Genomic DNA, 19,736 nt, shown 5'->3' on the forward strand with positions numbered 1-19,736 from the left:
ATATTATTTTGCCAGAAGAAGAAAGTTTTGTGCTTTAAGGAAAAAAACATGCCGTATTTGTTTATATTTGGATTTGATGAGTGATCTATGGACAGATACATTAGGCCCTCTGGATGAAGATAGCTTGGGGGGATGTGCTACTCAAAGGTCCCCACTTTGGGGGAAGGGAGGGAGGTGAGCAAGACAGATCAATCGATAGATTCAAATATCTGTTAAACACCTGCAATGTGCCAGTCACTGAACAAGCTGCTGCGGCCACAACTATAAAAAAAAAAAAAAAGTAAGGCGCGTTCACTGCCCTTGGAGGTTACTGCCTGCTGGGCGGCCAGTCCGTGGGTTCTCTGACCTCAAGCAGACTGAGGCTCACTGAGATCTTAACAGGCTCTTTATTAAAAGCAAGCACGTGGGGAAGACAGCCTGATCCTCAGAGCATCCTAAGACCCAGGGTCTAGCCCCACCCTTCCCTTCCCCGAGCTCACGGATGTGCTGGGCCTCCCTCAGTTTCCCATTTGTAAACTGTGGGAATGGAAAGCGTTAGGTCAGGTTAGCTCACTGGTCCCTTCAACTTCTAAACTCCGTGTTCTCAAATCATTTGCTTTTTTGTCGGCGCATTTTAAATGGACAATAATCTCGATTTGCTTTGCCCAGGGAATGTCTGTTTTCTTCTCTTAATCCTCAATGGGCCAAAAGCCCTAGTGGTTTCACGTGGTTGTCGGGTCAGGCTCTAGAGTCAGACAGAGTTGTTCTGAATCCCCGCCCTGTGATTTCATAATGCTGTGACTTTGATCAAGTAATTTGGCCTCTGAACATGAGTTTCCTCACTTGTAAAACGGGGACAAAGTAAAAGCCTTGCCTTGTGGGTTGAGACAAGCAGCTGAGCTAGTATACGGAGCCAGGGACAGGTTACTGGATGCTCCTAGAAAGGAGACCAGTCCCGGGTACAGCTGCTGCCTCGGGAAGAAAAGCAGCTCCAGAAAACAGCTGCACCAGGACATAACGCCCTTTCTTGCTAACCAATCACAAGGGCAGGTCTTCAGAGTTAACAGTGCCCTCCATGCCCATGACCTTGCTTGACCCACTCTAATGTCTGAAGGGCAGGGATGACTGCTCCCATTTCACAGCAGAAGGCATGGAAACTTAGTGCAAGTGGCCCAACATCACACAGTAAGTTAGTGGTGAGGCCGGACTAGAATACAGAATCCAACTGCTGTCGTTTTCCTTCCAGATCCATTCTGCTTCCTCTACTGCTCCCTGAGATCCCAGTGACACCACCCATCACTGGGCATGTGACCTCACTTGCATCAACCAGAGTAGAAGCCAAGATATTGGCGGAACGCCGAGGAAGAAGGAACAGAGGTGCTAGCTGGTAGGACAGACACCAGCTGTCCTACTGTCTATCACGAGGAGAAACGGTCTCTGAGAGTGAAGCTACCACAGAGGGTAGACAACCAAGGTGGGGCAGAGATAAGAGGCCACATACCATTATTTGAGTCCCTGGACTCAGCCATGTCTAAAACCAGATGGGAGTCCTCTACCTTTCAGTTATAGGAGCCAACACCCCCTTTGGTGTTCATGCTAGTTTGAACCGGGCGTGGGAAGGGCTCGGCCAAGGAGCTACAGCCCAGCCATTTGGGCTTGTGAGGAGCACCTGTGTCCCCCCACCACCTGCAGACTAGACCCCATCCCGTTGGTGCCCACACCATACCTCCATGGCCTTCTTCAACTGCTTGGCATCGTAATGGGCCGGTGGCATCATGAGCCCCAGAATCAGCCTCGCCAGGTCTCCAGAGATCTCCGACTTCAGGTCAGCCATCAAGTCCTACAAAAGGCAGGGCTGAGGTCACGCCAACATCAGCACTTGCTCACATGTGACCCAGGATAGGGAGGAGATATGGAATGAGGAAATAGGGGCTCCATGTGAATGCAGGGGATAGAGGGAGACTGTCTTTGCTGCTGTTTGTCTTTGTTTACTATTTAGAGGACGCTAAAGAGGGCGGGATAAAAAAAAAAAAAAAAAACCAGCAGGAAGACCCACTCTCCTTGGAGGCAAGGAGGCGGGCAAGGAAAGGGACATGCCAAAGGACATTGTTTCCATCCCGGGAAGTCGCCAGCATGACACCAAGGCACAATAATCACTGACGCTCAGCCTTGGGGCCTTGAAGCCTCTGGAGCTCCGAGATCCAGAAAATGCTACATGAAAACAACTCATGTCCTTCATCTCTGCCCCCAGGTACTGATCACAAGGAAGCGGGGGATGGAGAGAACGTGTTGCAGGCAGCCCGAAACCGACGTGGGAGATACTCCAAGAACACGGGAGCCACAGGGAGCCACAGGAGCCCCGGTGCCATGAAGACCCAGGTGCCCAACTGTGCAGAGCTGGCAGTGACAGGCCACGCCCCTGGGAGGAGGGAGGGTGCGGGCCCCGGGCCCCCGGCTGAAGCCTCACCCGGCCAAAGTGTGACTTGAAGGTCTGGCGGATCTGCTGCCGCTGGGCATTGCTGCGGTGCGTGATGATGTCGATGATGGTGTCCTCATCAGTTCCTGAATCACCAAAGCCACACGGCTCAGAGGGAGGCCTGTGGCCCAGCTTCCCCACGTCCCCCCACGGATGGGCTGTCCCAATCTTAGTCAGGGTAGAAGCCTGGCTAGGGCCCCTGAGCACCTGCTGGAAGCCTGACTCTGGCCCAAGCCACTGACTGCCCCAAGGTTCCTCCTGGCATTTCCATCTGTCTGCTCACTGGCTGAGAAAAAGACCCCCAGAGGAGTGGGGAGCCCTGGGTTGAGAGTCAGGGCCTCCAAGTTCCAGCCCTGGTTCTGGCAACGGCTGAGCAGGTCCTGGCCCCTTTCTGAGGCTCAATTTCCACACCTATCCCCTGAAGAGCCGGGAGTAGTTACTAGGGGATCCTTCTAGCCTGGCAATCTAAATCCCATGGGGACCCCATGTCCCTCCTCTTCAACTCCCTGGAAACTGGAGCCCAAGTCCTTCTAACCACAGCAAGTTGACTCTGGGAGACATCAGGATACCACCTCCAGCTTCTCAGATTAATGCCTTGGACCTCAGACCTGGCACAGGACTGTACCTTTCACAAGTGCTTTTATACCTGTCATCTTACAGTCCTAGCTGTGCTCGGTAGATATTATCATTTTTATTTTATTTTATTTTATTTTATTTTTTTTAACGTTTATTTATTTTTGAGACAGAGAGAGACAGAACATGAACGGGGGAGGGTCAGAGAGAGAGAGAGAGAGAGAGGGAGACACAGAATCTGAAACAGGCTCCAGGCTCTGAGCTGTCAGCACAGAGCCTGATGCGGGGCTCGAACTCGCGGACCGTGAGATCATGACCTGAGCCGAAGTCGGCCGCCCAACCAACTGAGCCACCCAGGTGCCCCGATATTATCATTTAGATATTATCATTCCCAGGAAACAAATGAAGATGAGGCCCAGAAAGGAGAGAACTTAAGCCAAGGCCCCTGGGAGGTGCCATTAGACGGACTGAGGGGAGAAAGGACGACGGTAGCCAGATTCTGGATGTTCTGTGCCTGCTGGCCTTTCTGAGAACAGGGCATCTGTCCAGAGTGGTTCTTCCCACGCGTTCCAAATGGAGAATGCGATGTGATAACCAGCAGGGGGCGCTCTCAGCCCAGAACTGGGACTCTTGGATCAATGGGTCCACATCTCTTCTTTTACACATGGCGGGGAGGGGGTGGACACTTGGAGGGATTGAAGGACTTGCCTAAAGTTACACAGTGAGTCTAAGGCAAAGCCAGTGGGAGAACCCAGGCTTTATAACCTAGTACTTTCTTCTGCACTAGAAAGGGCTTGTGCCAAGTTCCTTACAAACCTCCTCACTCCCCTGCTCCCTATACTCAGGGAGCCAGGAGTCTCCTCTGGAGGTTAGAGACTTATGTAAAATTTGCCTCATTCTATGGACCCTCCTTTGAGGCCTGAGCTCTTACTCCTGCCTGGCCCGCTGCCAAACATGCCATGCCCGCTGCCCCAGAGGCCAGCCTGCCCCCTTCGTGTCCCCTTACCAAGTCCCTTCATGGCCTTCCGCAGCGCTTTGGCATCTGCATCAGGGTTGAAGTTATTGGCTGGACGCACAGTTCCCTTCAGCTGCAAGAAGCAGAAAGAGACTCAGCAGGTGCCTGCAGGCCCCCCTGGGGGCCAAGCCACTAGAGGAGCATGCAAGGGAAGGGAGGCTTTCCCCACAAGCCCCAAACCAAGCAGCTTGGGGGGAGAGAGGCAGGGGTGAAGGCACAGCAGACAGGCCTCTGCCCTACAGCTGAGAAAGAGAGAGGAGGAGAGACAGACCCAGGCCTGGGAGCAGGGCAAGTGCTGGTCAAGGGAAAAGTAGCCAGCTTCCTGCCCCAGGAAGTCAGCTCTGTCCTAGCTCCACTGGGGCCTCCCCAGTCCCTTAGAACTGTGCCCTGTCCCCAAGGCCCTCCTGCCTCTTCAAGAGTTCCTCCCTGTGAAAAGGTAACCAAAATATCCTGAAATACCAGAACAGAATCTCCCAAATTTCAGTCACTCCTAAGTGAGGTTCCTGATGTCATATTTGCATACATCCTATGTTATTTCTTCATATTTTTATGTAATTCAACTTTTCTGTTTTACTTAAATGCATTCATTTTTAAGTACATTGAAATACTCCTAAAGGGCAAGGAGTTTTGTTCATTTTGTTCTTGGAGATATCCGAAGTATCCACAACAGAAGTAAGCACTCAAAAAATATTTGCTGAATGAATGAAAATAACTTTACACCGCTCTCATGAAGAGGAAATTGGTATGATGTGCCATAAACAGATGATAAGCCATGAAAACAAATGTAAGAAAGAGAAAACCACGACGTTGTCAAACATCACCAAATTTAACGAGACGCCGTTGCTCGCCAAAAGCTCTGAACTTGAAGCCGGCTCTCTCAGCTGTTTGTGAAAAAGGAAAGCTGGGGAGTGTGGCACCCAATGGGGCCTCTCTGACAAAATGAGTTGCGTTGATGAAATCGAAAAGGAGTAATGCTCTCACTCCGTGAGGTTCAGTCTTATTTAATGCCGCGGAGGCTCCCCACCTCCACACTAATTCATTTCTTATATAATTTAAGGTCATCTGCAATGACAGCTCTTGCCTTGTAATTTGGGAAATGCTGTTCTAGAGCATCAGAGCTCAAGAGCCCTGGGAAGGCACTGAGCTTGCTGTGTCTAACACCTCATTCTAAACATGGAGACAGAGGCCCAGAAAGAGGGGGCTTGGTAAGTGAGTAACAGATTGCAAGGTTCCAAACGTTTTCACGTGGACCAAGTGTACCAGGGCCTGGAACGGTTTGCCCCAAGTACTTCTGTGGACCTTGGGTCTCCGGGTGGTCAGAACAACCTCGAATCGTCCTGTGCCCCTCCGGGTGCCCCTCTGTTCTGTTTTCATGCCTCCAAAGGCCAACTGTCTGCCCCAGGATGAGCAGGCCTCTCCACACAACCAGACATGTCTCCATTCAGCAAGCCCTGTTAGTAGTTAGTGGGCCACAACGCTTCCCAGTGTGTTAGAAGTTAATGCAGGAATCAGATGCCCACACCAGAAACTCATCACTCCTAGAAGACAAGGAAGCTTCAGATGTGGGAAACCAATGTCTCAGGTTGGCCACCAGGGGGCGGCTGGGTGCCAAACAGAGCAGCAGGAAGGTGCGAGCAGAAGAGTCCAAGCTTGTGGTCAAGAGGTCAAGCAGGAGGTGGGGAGGGTCTGACCTCTACTCGGGCCACTGCACTAAGCTCCCACATCTGATAGGCCACCTGCGCTGCCTCCGGGAAGAACTGGCCAGCAGCACTGGAATGGAGGGGGTTGGGGAGAGGACAGGAGGGAACATCATCGTGGGCAAGGCTCCACACACACAACACACAGCCATGTACACACACATATGCCGACACAGGCTTTAAGTAAATCTGTTTGGCTCCACCTTCTCTCTAGCCTCATCCATTCAGAGTCCTCTCCCTCATTTCTGAAAACCTTCTACCCTCTCTTGAGACCCCCTGCAATGCTGGTTCTGCCCAGCAGCCTTCCTGGCCCCAAGTTCCCAGCGGGATGGGATTTCTCGAATCCTCTGACCTCCCCTTTCTTCCTTATAACTTGAGTGATTTCTGTCCAAGTCTCCCCTTTCAAACAAGTCCATGACCAGCTTATGGCCGTGTCACCTCTTTATCGCCTCCTATAAAGCACCTGGGTATATCAAGGGCTCAGTAAATGTCTGTTGAACTGAAATCAACCCCCAAGGCACTTGTCAGAGGTTAACAGGAGGTTCTCCTATTCCTTACTTAACCGGATCCTTATCAGCCCTGGGAGGGAAAATCAGAGTACCTACAGCTCCCTTCCTAGCACACAAATCTGGTCAAGTCAAGCCCAACTTAATCTCTTCAATGGCTCCCACCACCCCGGGGAGAGGTTCCTATGCCAGGAGGAGGCCCGCAGGTCCCGCCCACCTCTCAGACTCTTCTCTTCCCTGGCACTCTGCAAAAGTGTGGCCTCGGTTACAGAAATGAACCAGGCTACCCCTGCACATCACTAGGCCTTTCCTCCACCCACTCTCCTTCAGACCCTGTCTTCACCTCCTCCTCTTTCTCACCTTCCTCCTTGGGCCTCTCTGCCTCATTACCTCCAGGAGCCTCCCCCAGGATGGGCTAGTGCCCTGATCTGTGCATTCATAGACATGTATACTTTCCCCATCCCGAGACCACCCTGCACTGGTCTGTGTATGTCGCCGGGCTGTGGGCCTCACCGGTCCTTCCCCGCAATGCCTGCTCACAGAGGGTACTTGTCACAAGTACGATGAACAAATGAGTACGCAGAGCAGGCACCTGTATGTTTTCCATTTAACAGCTGATGAAACAGAAAGGCAGCTATGAAGTAGCAGGGCCTGGACCCTCACATTCTGGCTTCCAGTCCACACCCCCAGACTGACTTTCCAAGGTCACAAGAGCAGACATCTCCACATCTGGGAGAGTACATTCACGTTCACACACACAGACAGACTTTCACCTGTGCGCTGTTCCCGGCACCGAGGAAGCCCCAAGCTCATCCAATCCATCCATCCATCAGGATGAGGGCTGGGGAGTCCAGGCCTGCCACCCCCCGAGGCCACTCCCTCCAGCCTGGGGCCAAGGAGACACTTACTCATCGTCACCCCCACATAGCTTCAGCAGAGCCCTCTTGTACTCGCCAGAGGTATCGTTCTGGGGAGAAAGAGACAAAGGTTACCTCTCACTCACTCCTGGGCTCCCCTCGGACTAGGAGGGAAGGTTCTACACAGGCCCGGATAGGGGAAGGCTGAACATTTATTCATAGCAGCCCCGACTCTCCCCCTGTCCGGGGGTGGTGGCTAAGACCACCAAACAGTGGTAATGCTGGCACGTATTTAACAACCTAGTCTCTGGGAACGAAAGCAAAAAAGCCCCGATTTGTAACAACTGCCAATTTCTGTGGTGTAAATACTTCCAACAAGGGATGCTTTCGAGCCATCAGCAGATTTCACTGAACGTGAAGATGCTCGCTGCTCTCCCAAGCCGGTGAAAGCCAGCCCCAGAGCCCCACTATCCCCAGATAATCCCCAGCCCAGCCCTTCCAACTGAAATACTCCAAGAAAATAGGGCTCTATGAGCAAAAACACCAGGAAATGCCAAAACCGAACAAATAGATGTAGCCTATTTTATATCCCTCCCGAAGCTTCATAACGGACTTGACATGGTAAAGGCCGTGAGAAGTTCTGAAATAAACCAACGTGCTTATCTTTAAACTAGTTTTTTCCAAACATTTCTCATGGCACATTTTTGCACGTAATACCTATAAAACTCCTCTTTGGAAATATACTTTGGGGAACGTAGCTGGACCTCATAAAAGTTTGATCTCACTCACCCACAAAAAGAAAACAACCCAGCTCTCTCTCTTTCTCTGTCTCTTGGCCAAGTCTCATGGGCTAGACCCCCCCCCCCCCCCCCCCCCCCCCGCCCTCCGTCATTACAAATCACCTGGCCTGGGGCCAAGCGTTCTCCCCCTTGGAGCCTGACCTCTCCCTGCCTTTGGGATAGAGTCCTCACCCTTAATTCAGCCTGCATGCCCTTCCTGACCCAGTCCCACCTTCCTCTGGAGCTTTGGGACTCAAGTACCACCAGACGCTTGCTTCTCTATCGAATTGCTTTCCATTCCCTGAATGCGCCACGAGGCAGGGGCTCCTGGAATCCCCAAGAGACTCCTAGCTCTCTGGGACGGCTCTTTTCTCCTGGGAGTGGCTCTTGAGCCCTCTGCTCCTCTCCGTACCCCCGTTAGCTCCGCTCACCTTGATCATGCTATACAGGGACTTTTCGTACTTGGTCCGGAATATCTCCCGAATGTCCAGCATGTCCAGCTCACTACGGGAGACCATGATGCGGATCAGGGTGTTGTCCCGAGTCCCCAGGCCCTAGAAAACAAATGGGTTTGGGGGACAGGGATGTGAGCGGAGGCTCAAGTGCAAACAGCCCCCAGCTTAGGTGAAAATACCATTGTCATGATGAGACAAAAGGAAGAACAAAAGAAGTAAAATATTGCCACTCTCCCTGAAGCTCCCCACGTGTCCCTCCTGCTTCGATGTTCCCTCCCCATTCAAACATCAGCCCCATTCTTGGTTTTCCTTATCATTTCACCATAACTTTGCAACTCTAAGCATATACTGTTTAGGTCTGTACATCTCGGAACTATGTAAATACACCACTGTCCATTCATTTCTCCTGGTACTCCTGACGGACACTGGGTTGTTTCTCATTCTTTCCTAATATGGCCAGTACTGCCACGAACAGTCTCATGAATATATGCACACAGGAGCCATCTCTCCCCGGCTGAGCTGCCAGGCTTTACTCTGGCACAATGAAAGACAGTGAATGGGCTACAGTTCACTTGCCCTTGTGAGCTGGACACACAGGGCCGGGAAGGCCTGAGTTCCCGGGGCCTTGGGTCTGTGGCATCTGGCCACAAATGACTACATTCATGTACCCTGCTGTGCTATGGAATTGTCATCAGTTGCTGTGTGTCCTCTGCACAAACTAGTGGGAATCACTGTTCTCAGGTACACAGCCAGAGTAGAATTGCTGGGTCACTGGGATAAACATCACGAGCCTTAGCAGACAAGAACAAGTATCTTCCAAAGTGGTCTAGCCTACGTACACTGGTTAATTAGTCATTCTGGTTAATTAAGATTTTTTCAGAGTGTGGGTTTCCAGCCCATCTGGCTGACGGATCATGTGCAGGCTGTCATGACACCCTGTGATCAATCAGGAAGTTAGAGTAGGTATTTGGGTGGGAAGGTGCATGGCCGGACAGCATCCCAGGTTCGGGAGCTCACCTGGGAAGAGTGCCCATCACTCTCTCCTGTGGCCAATCCCCTGAGGGCTCCTTGGCCAGTGGGCCCCAAAGACTTGTCAAAGAATCTCTACGGTCCCAGGGGGATGGGTATAGACCCCACCCCCACCCCCACTCCAGCTGGTTCCCACCAACCCCACCACACACCTTCATGGCCTTGAATAGCCTTTCAGCAAAATACTCTGGGGTGCTCCGGATACACTTCACTGAGAAGAGGGAGGAAGAGGCAGAGTTATTCTGGCGGTCTCTGGGTCGGGGTGGCCTGACCCCCTCTTTGTTTTTACTCCCTGGGGACTCCCAAGTGCAAACCCAGGAAGAACCAGGCTCCTGATAACCTGAGGCCGCACCCACTTTTAACGCAAACCCAGAGCATAACAAAATCAAGAAACAGGGGCTGTTGAAACGTGGGATGTGCATCTCAAAAACCCACTTCATCTTTCTAGTCCTCTCGGGTTTTGCAGGCAAACTGGGCCAGGTGGGGGCAGGGGGTAGCATTTGGGGTGGAACTGGGAAAGATGTTTCTTTAGCCTCCGCTGCAGAGAGGTACTGGCAGCTACATCACTTTGGATCTTGCTGACAGGGCAGGCTAGAGGCTGACTGCCTGAAACAGACTTGGTAGGGGCAGCTCTGTGTAAGAGGATAGCCTGGGGATACAGCTCTCCCCACCCAAAACGCACATACTACCTACCCTAGGTGCAGGCATAGCGACTCCTGCAATGTCCAGCTTCTAAGGGCCTCTGGGTCAGGCAGTCCATCCTCCCTGCCCCCATTTATCAGATGAGGACACTGACACCCAGAGAGGACAGTGACTTGCTCCAAGTCAACGGCAGATTTGGGAGAAGCCCCTGGGTTTGAACCCCGACTCCACCACCAGCTAGTCAGCTCCTGGCACGCCCCATGCTCAGAGTACCCCCCAAGTCATTACAAAACCACTCTCTGGCAAGTGACACAGCCTCCGTGAGATGTGGTTTCCTCATTTGTGAAATGGAGATAATGCCCACTCCTGGGTCTTTCTTCAAGATTAAACACTCAGTGCAGCGCCCAGCCCACCGTATATGTTCTACGCAAGTCCGCTCTCCCGCTGGTTATTTCCCCAGGCTCAGCGCTCTCTCTCGCCCTACCACACACACCGGGGGACGGAGTGGCAGGAAGTCCGGGCCTGAGGCTCCCCTCCCTGCCTCCATGTGCTCTGGCCAGCCTTCAGAATCCATCGCCCATCCGACTTTCTCCTTCCTGCCTCCATACCGCATAACCCCCCTTTTTCATTCTTGGCACCCTGTTCCTGGGCCAGAATCCCAGAATCCAGCAAAGCCCCTAGGAATGCAAGGTCAGGACGTACCCACAGCCAGCATCAGCTTCTCAAAGTCCCCGGACAGCTCCCCTCGGATGCTGGCTTCAATCGGCTTCCCCGTGGTCTTTAGATACTCATCAAACACTGAGTCAGAGAGACAAGGATGTTGAGAGTTTCCCATAACACTGAGAAGAACCCAAGACCTCAGGAGGGGAGGGCGCTGTGGCCAGGACTAGAGTGCCCAACATGAAGGTAGGGCTGGTATTTGAGGAGCTAGCTGGCAGGAGGCCTGGCACACCACCAGCCACTGTGCGCTCATGCTGTGTATGAGGTGAGACTACATATACTTCACTCCAGCATGAGGACAGGATTGGTACTCAGAAGGAAAGGTTGAGCGTCCTGTTAAGGACTTTGCTGAGGGACTATACAGACCACCATCTAATAAAACTGGGACTAGTACTTGAGTTGTAGATGAAGTAGCTATTGTGCTCTATTAGGAGAAAAGGAAAAAAGAATGGAATTCCAGGCACAACCCTAAGGGACCAGCTGTAGGTCTTTCTTCTCTGGAACTTACCCAAACGAAGATGCTGCTTGCTGCGATTTCCCAAAATATAAATGAACTGGGCTTCATCTGTTCCCCATTTCAGTTCCCCTGCCTCGTACAGGTCCTGAAAGGAAAGAGGAAGGACTTCATTGAAAGAGGAGAGAACTCCCTGGCCAAGCCAATCAACTGCTGCTGGATCCCTGATCATACCAGTAATTGGTAGCCTCAGGACCTTTGCATACACCTGTATACCTTCTTCTCTTTCTGGGGAAACTCCTACTCAACCTTCAAGGCCCAGAGTAAATGTCCCATTTGTTCTCAAAGTACTTCCTGATGTCCCCAAAGCAGAGTTCTCTTTCCTGCCCTCCTTCCCACTTCTAGGCTCCTACAGTTTTCTGCTTCTCTATAGCTTTGCTCCACTGTCTATTATAATGATATATATGTAATGATATATCCATAGAGAAGGTGTATGCCTGTCTCTCCCAACACTATCTGATTTTGTTCACTAGTGATTCCCCAGTGCTTGGCCGAGTGTCTGACACATAGTAGGTGTTCAATAAATATTAATTAACTGAACAAACGAATGAATGAATGACAAAAGCTCCAAAATATATCTCACCAATTTTGTATACATTGTGTGCCTTTGAAAGATAATAAATCCTTTCTTCAACAGCGTGCTGTAAAAATGCTGGCCATGAACTGGTTATTTCTGGTGTTTCATGCACATTGCTTCACCTGGGATCCTTCCCCGGATCCCCAACCTCCCCTCTCTCGGGGCTCCCTTGCTGTGCCTCCCTTGGTGCTGGTTTACCTGGACATCCTGTTGCACCAAATCCTCGCTCACCACATCGTCCGCCTCCCTGGTTCCCTGGGCAGAGACACGAGGACATGAGGTTCAAATACCAGAGCCAGGGGCGGCGGGGAGGGGGCCTGGATGCCAGGGGTGGAAACAGGGAGGGTGGTGGCCCAGAAGTGTCCTGGAGCAGTAACTTACAGCTGCCACTACATCAAAGCCAAAGCACCTACTCGGTGAAAGGGAATCGTAGGGTCCCGCCCACTGGCTTTTCCCTTTATCCTCAGAGCTGGGATGGAAGAGGAGAGTCTGGGCAATGACCAAGGTCCCTCCAGGTGTCCCATCCCAGAGCAAGCAAGGGCCTGTACTGAGAACAGGACCCCACACAAGTCCCGGTATGGCTCACGATGCCCTCCAACAATGATACTGCAGGGGTAAAGAGTCTGCACGTCTGCATTCTACTGAGGGCTCCCATAACTTAACCCAAAGAACTCACCAGTGAGGATCTGAGATTTGGACCCTGAGATCCGAGCTCACAAGCAGTGAAGGCACCAAATCCTACTGGTGCTTCTGCTGCTCTGCCCACACTCTGTGTCCCATCCGAAAAAGGACAATACTCCCAGGGGACAGGGCCCAGCCTTACTGGACATCTTAGTTACGTGGGCACAGGTCAGACCTACTGCTTAACTCCTCTTCCCCCCTGGATCGTGCATCTCAGGATCCCAAAGCCCTTGCTTCTCTTGGGGACTGAGCTTAAGAAGACAGAGCACCAACATTTACAATCCATGATGCGACACTGCCCACCGGCTGTTAGATGCTGGGGAGGAGTTGGAGCTCTTCTCTCCAGAACAAGTGGCTTTGAACATGGGGGCAAAGGTCACACTTTCCTACTCCTGAGGTTCCTGACCGTTCCCCAGCTGCTTCATACGGGATACGGATTGCTATGGCAACGGAGAAAAAGCCTGGTGGCAGCCGTGGTAGAATGTGTTACGGGAAGGGACGAGGTGAAAGAAACAAAGAAGTGGCTGAATTTCTATATAAAACTTCCTAAAAGTTTGGTCCTTGGAGCTGGGCTTCAAACTTCTCAATACCTGTCCCCACAGAGCCTGTGGTCACAGAGACTTCCGGGCAGCCGGGCAGGTGAAGGTGGGGCAGCGGAGCGGGACATGTTTTCTAGCCCCCTGCCGTCACAGAGAACACAAGCCTGCTGTTGCCAGAACTTTCAGTTATTCAAAAGAATGTAGAAATCTGGCTTTTGAGCAAAAGCTCCCTATTTTTAAATGTTAGCAACTAACTCAAAGCATTTTTAAAAAAAAAAAAAACACATTGTGGGGGCTCCTGGGTGGCCCAGTCGGTTGAGTGTCCGACTTCAGCTCAGGTCACGATCTCGCGGTCCGTGAGTTTGAGCCCCGCGTCGGGCTCTGTGCTGACAGCTGAGAGCCTGCAGCCCGCTTTGGATTCTGTGTCTCCCTCTCTCTCTGCCCCTCCCCACTCTCTCTCTCTCAAAATGAATAAACATTTAAAAAAATTTTTTTAAACACATTGTATGGGAAAACCAACAGAAAGAAAAAAAAACTTGGCAGATTGAAGTGGGCAGTGGACACCGTCTGCAGCCTCTTCATGGTCCCTTTTTTTTTTTTTTTTTTTTAATTTTTTCCCAACGTTTTTTATTTATTTTTGGGACAGAGAGAGACAGAGCATGAACGGGGGAGGGGCAGAGAGAGAGGGAGACACAGAATCGGAAGCAGGCTCCAGGCTCTGAGCCATCAGCCCGGAGCCTGACGCGGGGCTCAAACTCACAGACTGTGAGATCATGACTTGAGCCGAAGTTGGACGCTTAACCGACTGGACCACCCAGGTGCCCCTTCATGGTCCCTTTTTAAGTACTCATGGGTGGGAGGCAGGGGTGGCGGGGGTTGGCTGTGGGAGATGCAATGCAGGCAGCCCCAGAAATGCCACATCTCTGCTGGCGACACAGGGACGTGCCAGCCGTGTCAAACACGGCTGGGAAAACAATGGCAGGAGAGAGGCCTGGAGGGGAGTGGGAGGGGCGAGAGAGAGGGTGGGGAGAGGAAGGCCATAGGAGAGAATATTCCTGGGCACAAAAGAGAAGGGATGTGAGACAGAGAAATGCGGGTCGTCTTCTCGCTTCCTCAAACCGAGGACAACAGAGCAGTCCCCTGGATGCTCAGATTCTATACCCACATGAGCCAGAGAGAACCCATCTCAAATTTGAGGATAAAAGGGAAGCTGGGGGAGGGAGCGGCCACAGCTTACGAGGACTTTATACCTGAGGAGCCACCGAGGAGCCCCTCACAGACCACCCTGTCTGGGGCAACAGGCAGAAGGTGCCCACAGCCCTCTGCCCGCACTCTGGTAGAGAGCTCCAGGGAGGGCCCCAACGTAGACCAACCTGGAGCAGGACCACGAGCATCTTCTGGAAGTGGCCAGAGGTGTCGCCAATGATGTCAGCCTCCAGGTCTCGCTCGTAGGCTGCAGGGAAGGAACACAAGTTCTAGTCCCATCCCCATGAGACCTCAGGGATCCATTATCCAACATGATCAGATATTTGTTACAAATCCCAAAACCCAGTCTCCATGATGGCCGTGGAAAGACCCAGGATGTATCTTTCACAGTGCTTTGTACTGACCCTGACACACTGAGATGGAATCTGCCCACTTCCCTTATCCCCACCTGTGCCATCTACCCAGGGTACCATGGCTGCTCACCTGGACGGTGGCTACGGCCTTCTAACTGTTCCCTCCTGCTTCTGCTCCCATCGCCCTCCAATCCACAGCAACCAGGGTGACTCTTGAAGCCCTCTCTGATCATGAGCTCCCCTGCTTCCCACCAATCTTGGAATAAAACACTGCCTCCTCTTGGCCTGTAAGGCCCCATGTGACCCTGTCCTGCTCTCGACCCTTCTGGCCTCACACCGACTACCAGAATTAATTCTGCCCCAGGGCCTTTGGACTTGCTGTTCCCTTTGCCTGCAGGATCTTCTCCCCACTCCTTCCACAACAGGTTCCTTCTTTCTCATTTCCTCCCAAGACACGCTTTCCCTGACCACTTGCCTGGAGCAGGTCCTCCCCAATTAAAGTGTGATTCTTGTTACCTCGTTTGTTTCCTTCATACCACTTAACCACAATGTGTCATCACCGTGTTTACCTGCGTCTCGTCTGTATCCCTTGTCACCTTGTTAGTCTGCAAGTTCTAGGGGGCAAGGATGACATGGGTTTTGCCCTCCCACCATATCCTGAGAACCTAGAACAGTGCTGCACAGGGCAGCTATTTATGAGTGGGTGAGATGATGGACAGATCAGAGGGAAGGAGGAAAGCAGGTGGATGGAGAGTCCTAGGGCCCCACCCTTGCAGTTACCCTCACTGCCTATCTGAAAGTGCTGAACGGCCCCTTCGGCCCATCTCACCATCTTTGTATGCTGCCACCAGCTGGTGGATCTGCTCATTGGTCCGAGAAGCCAAGATCTCAATGAGGCACTTCTCGTCAGTGCCGATGCCCTGGGAGAAGAGAAGGGACACAGGCGTCGGGGCTGGGCACTTCTCGTCAGTGCCGATGCCTTGGGAGAAGAGAAGGGACACAGGCGCCAGGGCTGGGATGGGAGGCCACCACCAGCCATGGGCTGGGTTCCTGGAGTGGCCAGAGCTATGACGTTCCCAGCAGGGAATGTCAGGGTGGTCCTACCATAGCTCTTGGTCACCAGACTGGAGCCGCTTGCTGCCCTGAGCATCAAAAGACATAGATTCTAGTCCTGCCTCTGCCAGCAGCTTGCTTTGTGACCTCTCATTAAGAAACTGTCTTTCTGGGCCTCGGTTTTCCCATCTGTAAAATGGAAAAGACGCCAGGTGCTCTGCCAAACTCCTCAGGACATCGAAGGCCATCTCTCACATCCTGAACTTACCAACATATGAAGTGCGTTCATGCTGGATAGCTCATCCGAGGCAAAGATGACAGCGCTTTACACACTGTAAAGTGCCAGGTACACTTAAGGGCTTTGATCCTTCCCTGCTTGCTGGGGGGCTACCCGCTCCTTCGACCAGACCGAGCTGCCCCTCCCATCCTGAACACACCTCCGCCACCGCTCCTGACGTTTCTTACCCGGCCCGGAAGGACCTTCTCACTCCAATCAACCAAATCCTCCCCAGGCTTCTGGGCACACCTTGATCTCCCATTTTCTGTGGTGTCCCCTCAAGTCACCCTGGGCCTGCCCTCCTGACCTCCTTTAGTATTCTCCTGGCCTTTGGGTATTGAGCATAATTTGTCTTCAGGTCCCTGTATCCTGCTTCTTCGGGGCTTACAGCTTACAGCTGCTGGGTTGGGGCCCGGGCCAAGGGCCCGCCTGACGAGGTCTGCCTCCCACCGACATCTGTCCCACTCTGTCCATCTGGAGGAGACTGTGGCGCCCCTCTGGGATGGGGTTTGAGCAAGCTGTCTCCTGCAGCAGGGCACCCTGCTGGCGGGTACAGGGCTCATGGAGTACGTGCTGCAGGGACCGGAATCTTCCCACTAATCACACCCCCGCCTGCAACACACATACACAGACCCACGCTTCTTACCGAGACGGCATCTTTAATTTCTTTGGCATCGCAATAGGCAAGTGGCCTCATGAGACCCACAATCAGTCGTTCAAACTTCCCCGTCAGCTCATACTTCAAGTCAGCAATGAGGTCCTGCGTTGAGGGTCAGGGGAAGGGAGGGAGGACGAGACGGAGGAGGAAGGGGAGGAGCACTTATGATAAGAATCACACTTAATGAGCACCTACGCTGTAAGGCACCAGGCTGCATAAGCGCATGGAATTGTCACTTTTGGAGGCGTGTGCTATCATCAACCCTAAGACACGGGCTTAGAGACGTCGGGTAACTTGCCCCAAATCATGCAGCTAGCAAATGGCGGTGCAGGATTCAAGTCCATGGCACCGTGTCTCTTCCCCAGCATTGTCTGTTTACTTGTTTACTGGGTGTGTCTCCCACTATCTGTGAGTCCACAGGGCTGACACCTCACAGGTCTCCTTCCCCTGTGTAGCCCTAACACCGAGCACAGTGCCTAAGCATGTAGCAAGTGTTGGAGATGTATCTGTGGCTGAAGAGAAAGGAAGGCAGAACGGTCAGCACAGAGGCTGAGCTGGAATAAAAGAGGAAAGACCCTGAATGAACACACAGGCAAATGAAGTCAGCTCCCCAGCCCCACCCCACCTGCCCTCCAGTTGCCATGGTTACCTTGCCATAGAGGGACTTGTAGCTCTGGCAGATCTCTTGCCTCTGCCTGTTGCTCCGAGAAGTAATTAGCTCCAATATGGCCTCCTTGTCACTTCCTGGAAGACAGAAGGGCACCTGTTACCCTACCCCAACCTGCCTCCAGGAAGCCCACCAGGGCTACTCCCTGCAGTCTTCAGGACCAGCCTTCATGAGGCAGTGGTATGGGTGGGGGAGGATCTATGGGGACCCGTCAAGCCCCTACTGAGAAGGATCACAGCACCCACAGTCTCTGAGCTCGGAGGACCTGTGATCCAGCCCCCTCATCAGACCCATAATGAAACTGAGGTCCAGAGAGGAACAAGGTCTCATCCAAGCTTTTACAGTGAGACCTGGCTTAGAAAAACCCAGGTATCCTAACACACAAGACAGGGTTCCTTCAACAACGAGAAAAATAAAAGAGAATAACCAGCACCAAGTTCAGGGTAGTGGTTACCCCCAAGAGGAAAGGCAGGAGTGATGCTTCAGGAGTGGACCTATCAAGGAGGTTTCAACTCTACGAGGAAGCAAATGCAATTCCTCAAGGTGGGTGGCAGGCTGGTGGGTGAAGCTTCTATTATTTAGACCTTTTGGTTGGTCTGGAATAGTTCATTATAAAATTATGAAGAATAACACAAAGAGGAGACAAAAGAATCAGTGAGCACATCTCAACATTTCACTGGCCCCCTTGCCCCCAGCAGGGGCGTGGGCTGTGCCCACATGTGGGAACGTCCCCAAGCTCCCCTTCCTAGGGCTCCCCTGCTGGTAGCTGAGCACCCACCAAAGCCCTTCATGGCCGTGTAGAGAGCCTCGGCATCCCGGCTGGGGTCAAAGTCTGGGAAGTCATGAATGGAGCCCCGGTACTTGGTGCCCTGTGGAGACAGAAAGGAGAGAGAAAGGAACATAAACTGCTGACCTTGAGTTCCCAGCCCCAACCTCAGGTCACACTCTCAAGCCCGGGCACAGTCAGAGTCTAGGCTGAGTTCCCTTCCTCTGAAATTAAGCGCTGGCCACAGAAATCCTGGGCAAGGGTAGGGACGACTCTCCCTACACCTCCTGCCACAGCCTGTCCCCAAGGACAGTGCCATTTCCCCATGGGAGGGTGGCTCCGTTGAGCCCACAGTACTGCATAACCTTCCCAGAACCCAGGAGGGAGAAAAGCCAGGCTGAGTGCAAGGGGTAGAGATGATCCCTACAAGAGTAACGAGAGCTCTGCCTATTTTTACGGCACTTTACAGTTTATAAGGCCCTTTTGCCTTCACTCATGTGTTTCCAACTCGTGGGAGCATTTAAGATGATCTGTTATCACGAAAACAAACCAAGCCCAAAGAAGGAAAGCCTCTTGCCGGGGATCCCACAGACCCCAGATCTCTGGTCTGTTCCCCTCTGCTCTCCAGTTCTAGAAACCTTGCGGCTGCCAGCTTCTGAGGGGGGAGGTCGTGGCCCAAGGGAAGCCCAGAGCCACCCTCAGAATTGATGCCAAGACAAGGTGCCGCCCTTCTGGGCCCAGTAAGCTGAGCTGGCAACTGGCATCTGAGGACAAGCTGGCTGGGTCCTTGGGGTGAAAGGGAGGAGAGGCAGAGCCAGAGGATCTTAGACATCGAACTTGAATGCACAATGGGCTGGTTCACAGAGAAGTCAGATGTGGGTCAGCTACATGGCCCCAGAGAAGTCAGATGTGGGTCAGCTACATGGCCCCAGAGAAGTATGGGGCCAGGAGAGTGGCCGAGAACTGGGAGAGCTGGGGATGCCACAGCCCAAGGCACTGAGCACACGGCATGGTGACAGGGCACTTAAGCCTGGGCCGGGGCCAACGTTAAGGGCTGAAGATTCGGGGAGAAAGAACACCTGACCCTGTCTTTCATGAGCTTCGGACCCAGAAGAGAGACATGCACACAAATCAGCACAGAGCTCGTAATAAATACCCTAGGACAGAGGCACAGTAATTTGGGAAGACAGTGGAGGCCGGTTCCAGCTAAGGGAGGGAATCAGGAAAGGCTTTGTGCAAGGGTTAAGGGTGCACAAACACCATGCCTTAATGGAATAAGAAGCAGGGGCGCCTGGGTGGCTCAGCTGGTGAAGAGACTGACTTAATTTTGGCTCAGGTCATGATCTCAGGGTTCATGGGTTTGAGCCCTGCCTCGGGCTCCATGATCACAGCGCTGAGCCTGCTTCAGATACTCTCTCTGCCCCTCCCCCACTCTCAAAAATAAATAAATGTTAAAAAACTTTTAATTAAAAAAAAAAAAAAAGGAGTAAGAAGCAAAGGCAAAAATGAGCCTCTGACAGCCTCCTGCACCCCCAGGGCTCACACTGAAGGACCTGGCCAGCTGTGTGGACGCCCCCTTGGTTTGTTTGCAGATGCTGCCCCTCTGAGGTATGCATGCGTGGGCGCAGGGTTGCTATTTAAAGTTCTGACGGGGCCGGTGACCAGAAAAGGGACACGGCCTTCTTCCTGCCACCCGTGAATCCCCTGCAACCTGATC

The 19,736-nt window shown here is 52.5% G+C and overlaps 1 protein-coding gene across 2 annotated transcripts in view; it reads right to left on the bottom strand.

Annotated features, from left to right (window-relative positions):
• ANXA6 (annexin A6) overlaps positions 1-19,736 on the bottom strand; it is a 51,678-nt gene that overhangs the window by 17,908 nt on the left and 14,034 nt on the right. For both annotated transcript variants that reach the window (XM_078445979.2, XM_078445977.2), the window contains exons 3-17: positions 18,032-18,122; positions 17,236-17,330; positions 16,575-16,688; positions 15,428-15,518; positions 14,413-14,492; positions 12,018-12,074; positions 11,237-11,330; positions 10,711-10,806; positions 9,519-9,577; positions 8,314-8,436; positions 7,155-7,213; positions 5,735-5,813; positions 4,035-4,116; positions 2,447-2,541; positions 1,706-1,819 (exon numbers count right to left, since the gene is read on the bottom strand). In XM_078445979.2, coding sequence (XP_078302105.2) covers positions 1,706-1,819; positions 2,447-2,541; positions 4,035-4,116; positions 5,735-5,813; positions 7,155-7,213; positions 8,314-8,436; positions 9,519-9,577; positions 10,711-10,806; positions 11,237-11,330; positions 12,018-12,074; positions 14,413-14,492; positions 15,428-15,518; positions 16,575-16,688; positions 17,236-17,330; positions 18,032-18,122 — 1,329 coding nt within the window. The remainder of the gene's footprint in view (positions 1-1,705; positions 1,820-2,446; positions 2,542-4,034; positions 4,117-5,734; positions 5,814-7,154; positions 7,214-8,313; positions 8,437-9,518; positions 9,578-10,710; positions 10,807-11,236; positions 11,331-12,017; positions 12,075-14,412; positions 14,493-15,427; positions 15,519-16,574; positions 16,689-17,235; positions 17,331-18,031; positions 18,123-19,736) is intronic.

The sequence above is a fragment of the Panthera onca genome, chromosome A1, assembly GCF_046562875.1.
Source record: "Panthera onca isolate mPanOnc1 chromosome A1, mPanOnc1 haplotype 2, whole genome shotgun sequence".
Taxonomy (NCBI): domain Eukaryota; kingdom Metazoa; phylum Chordata; class Mammalia; order Carnivora; family Felidae; genus Panthera; species Panthera onca.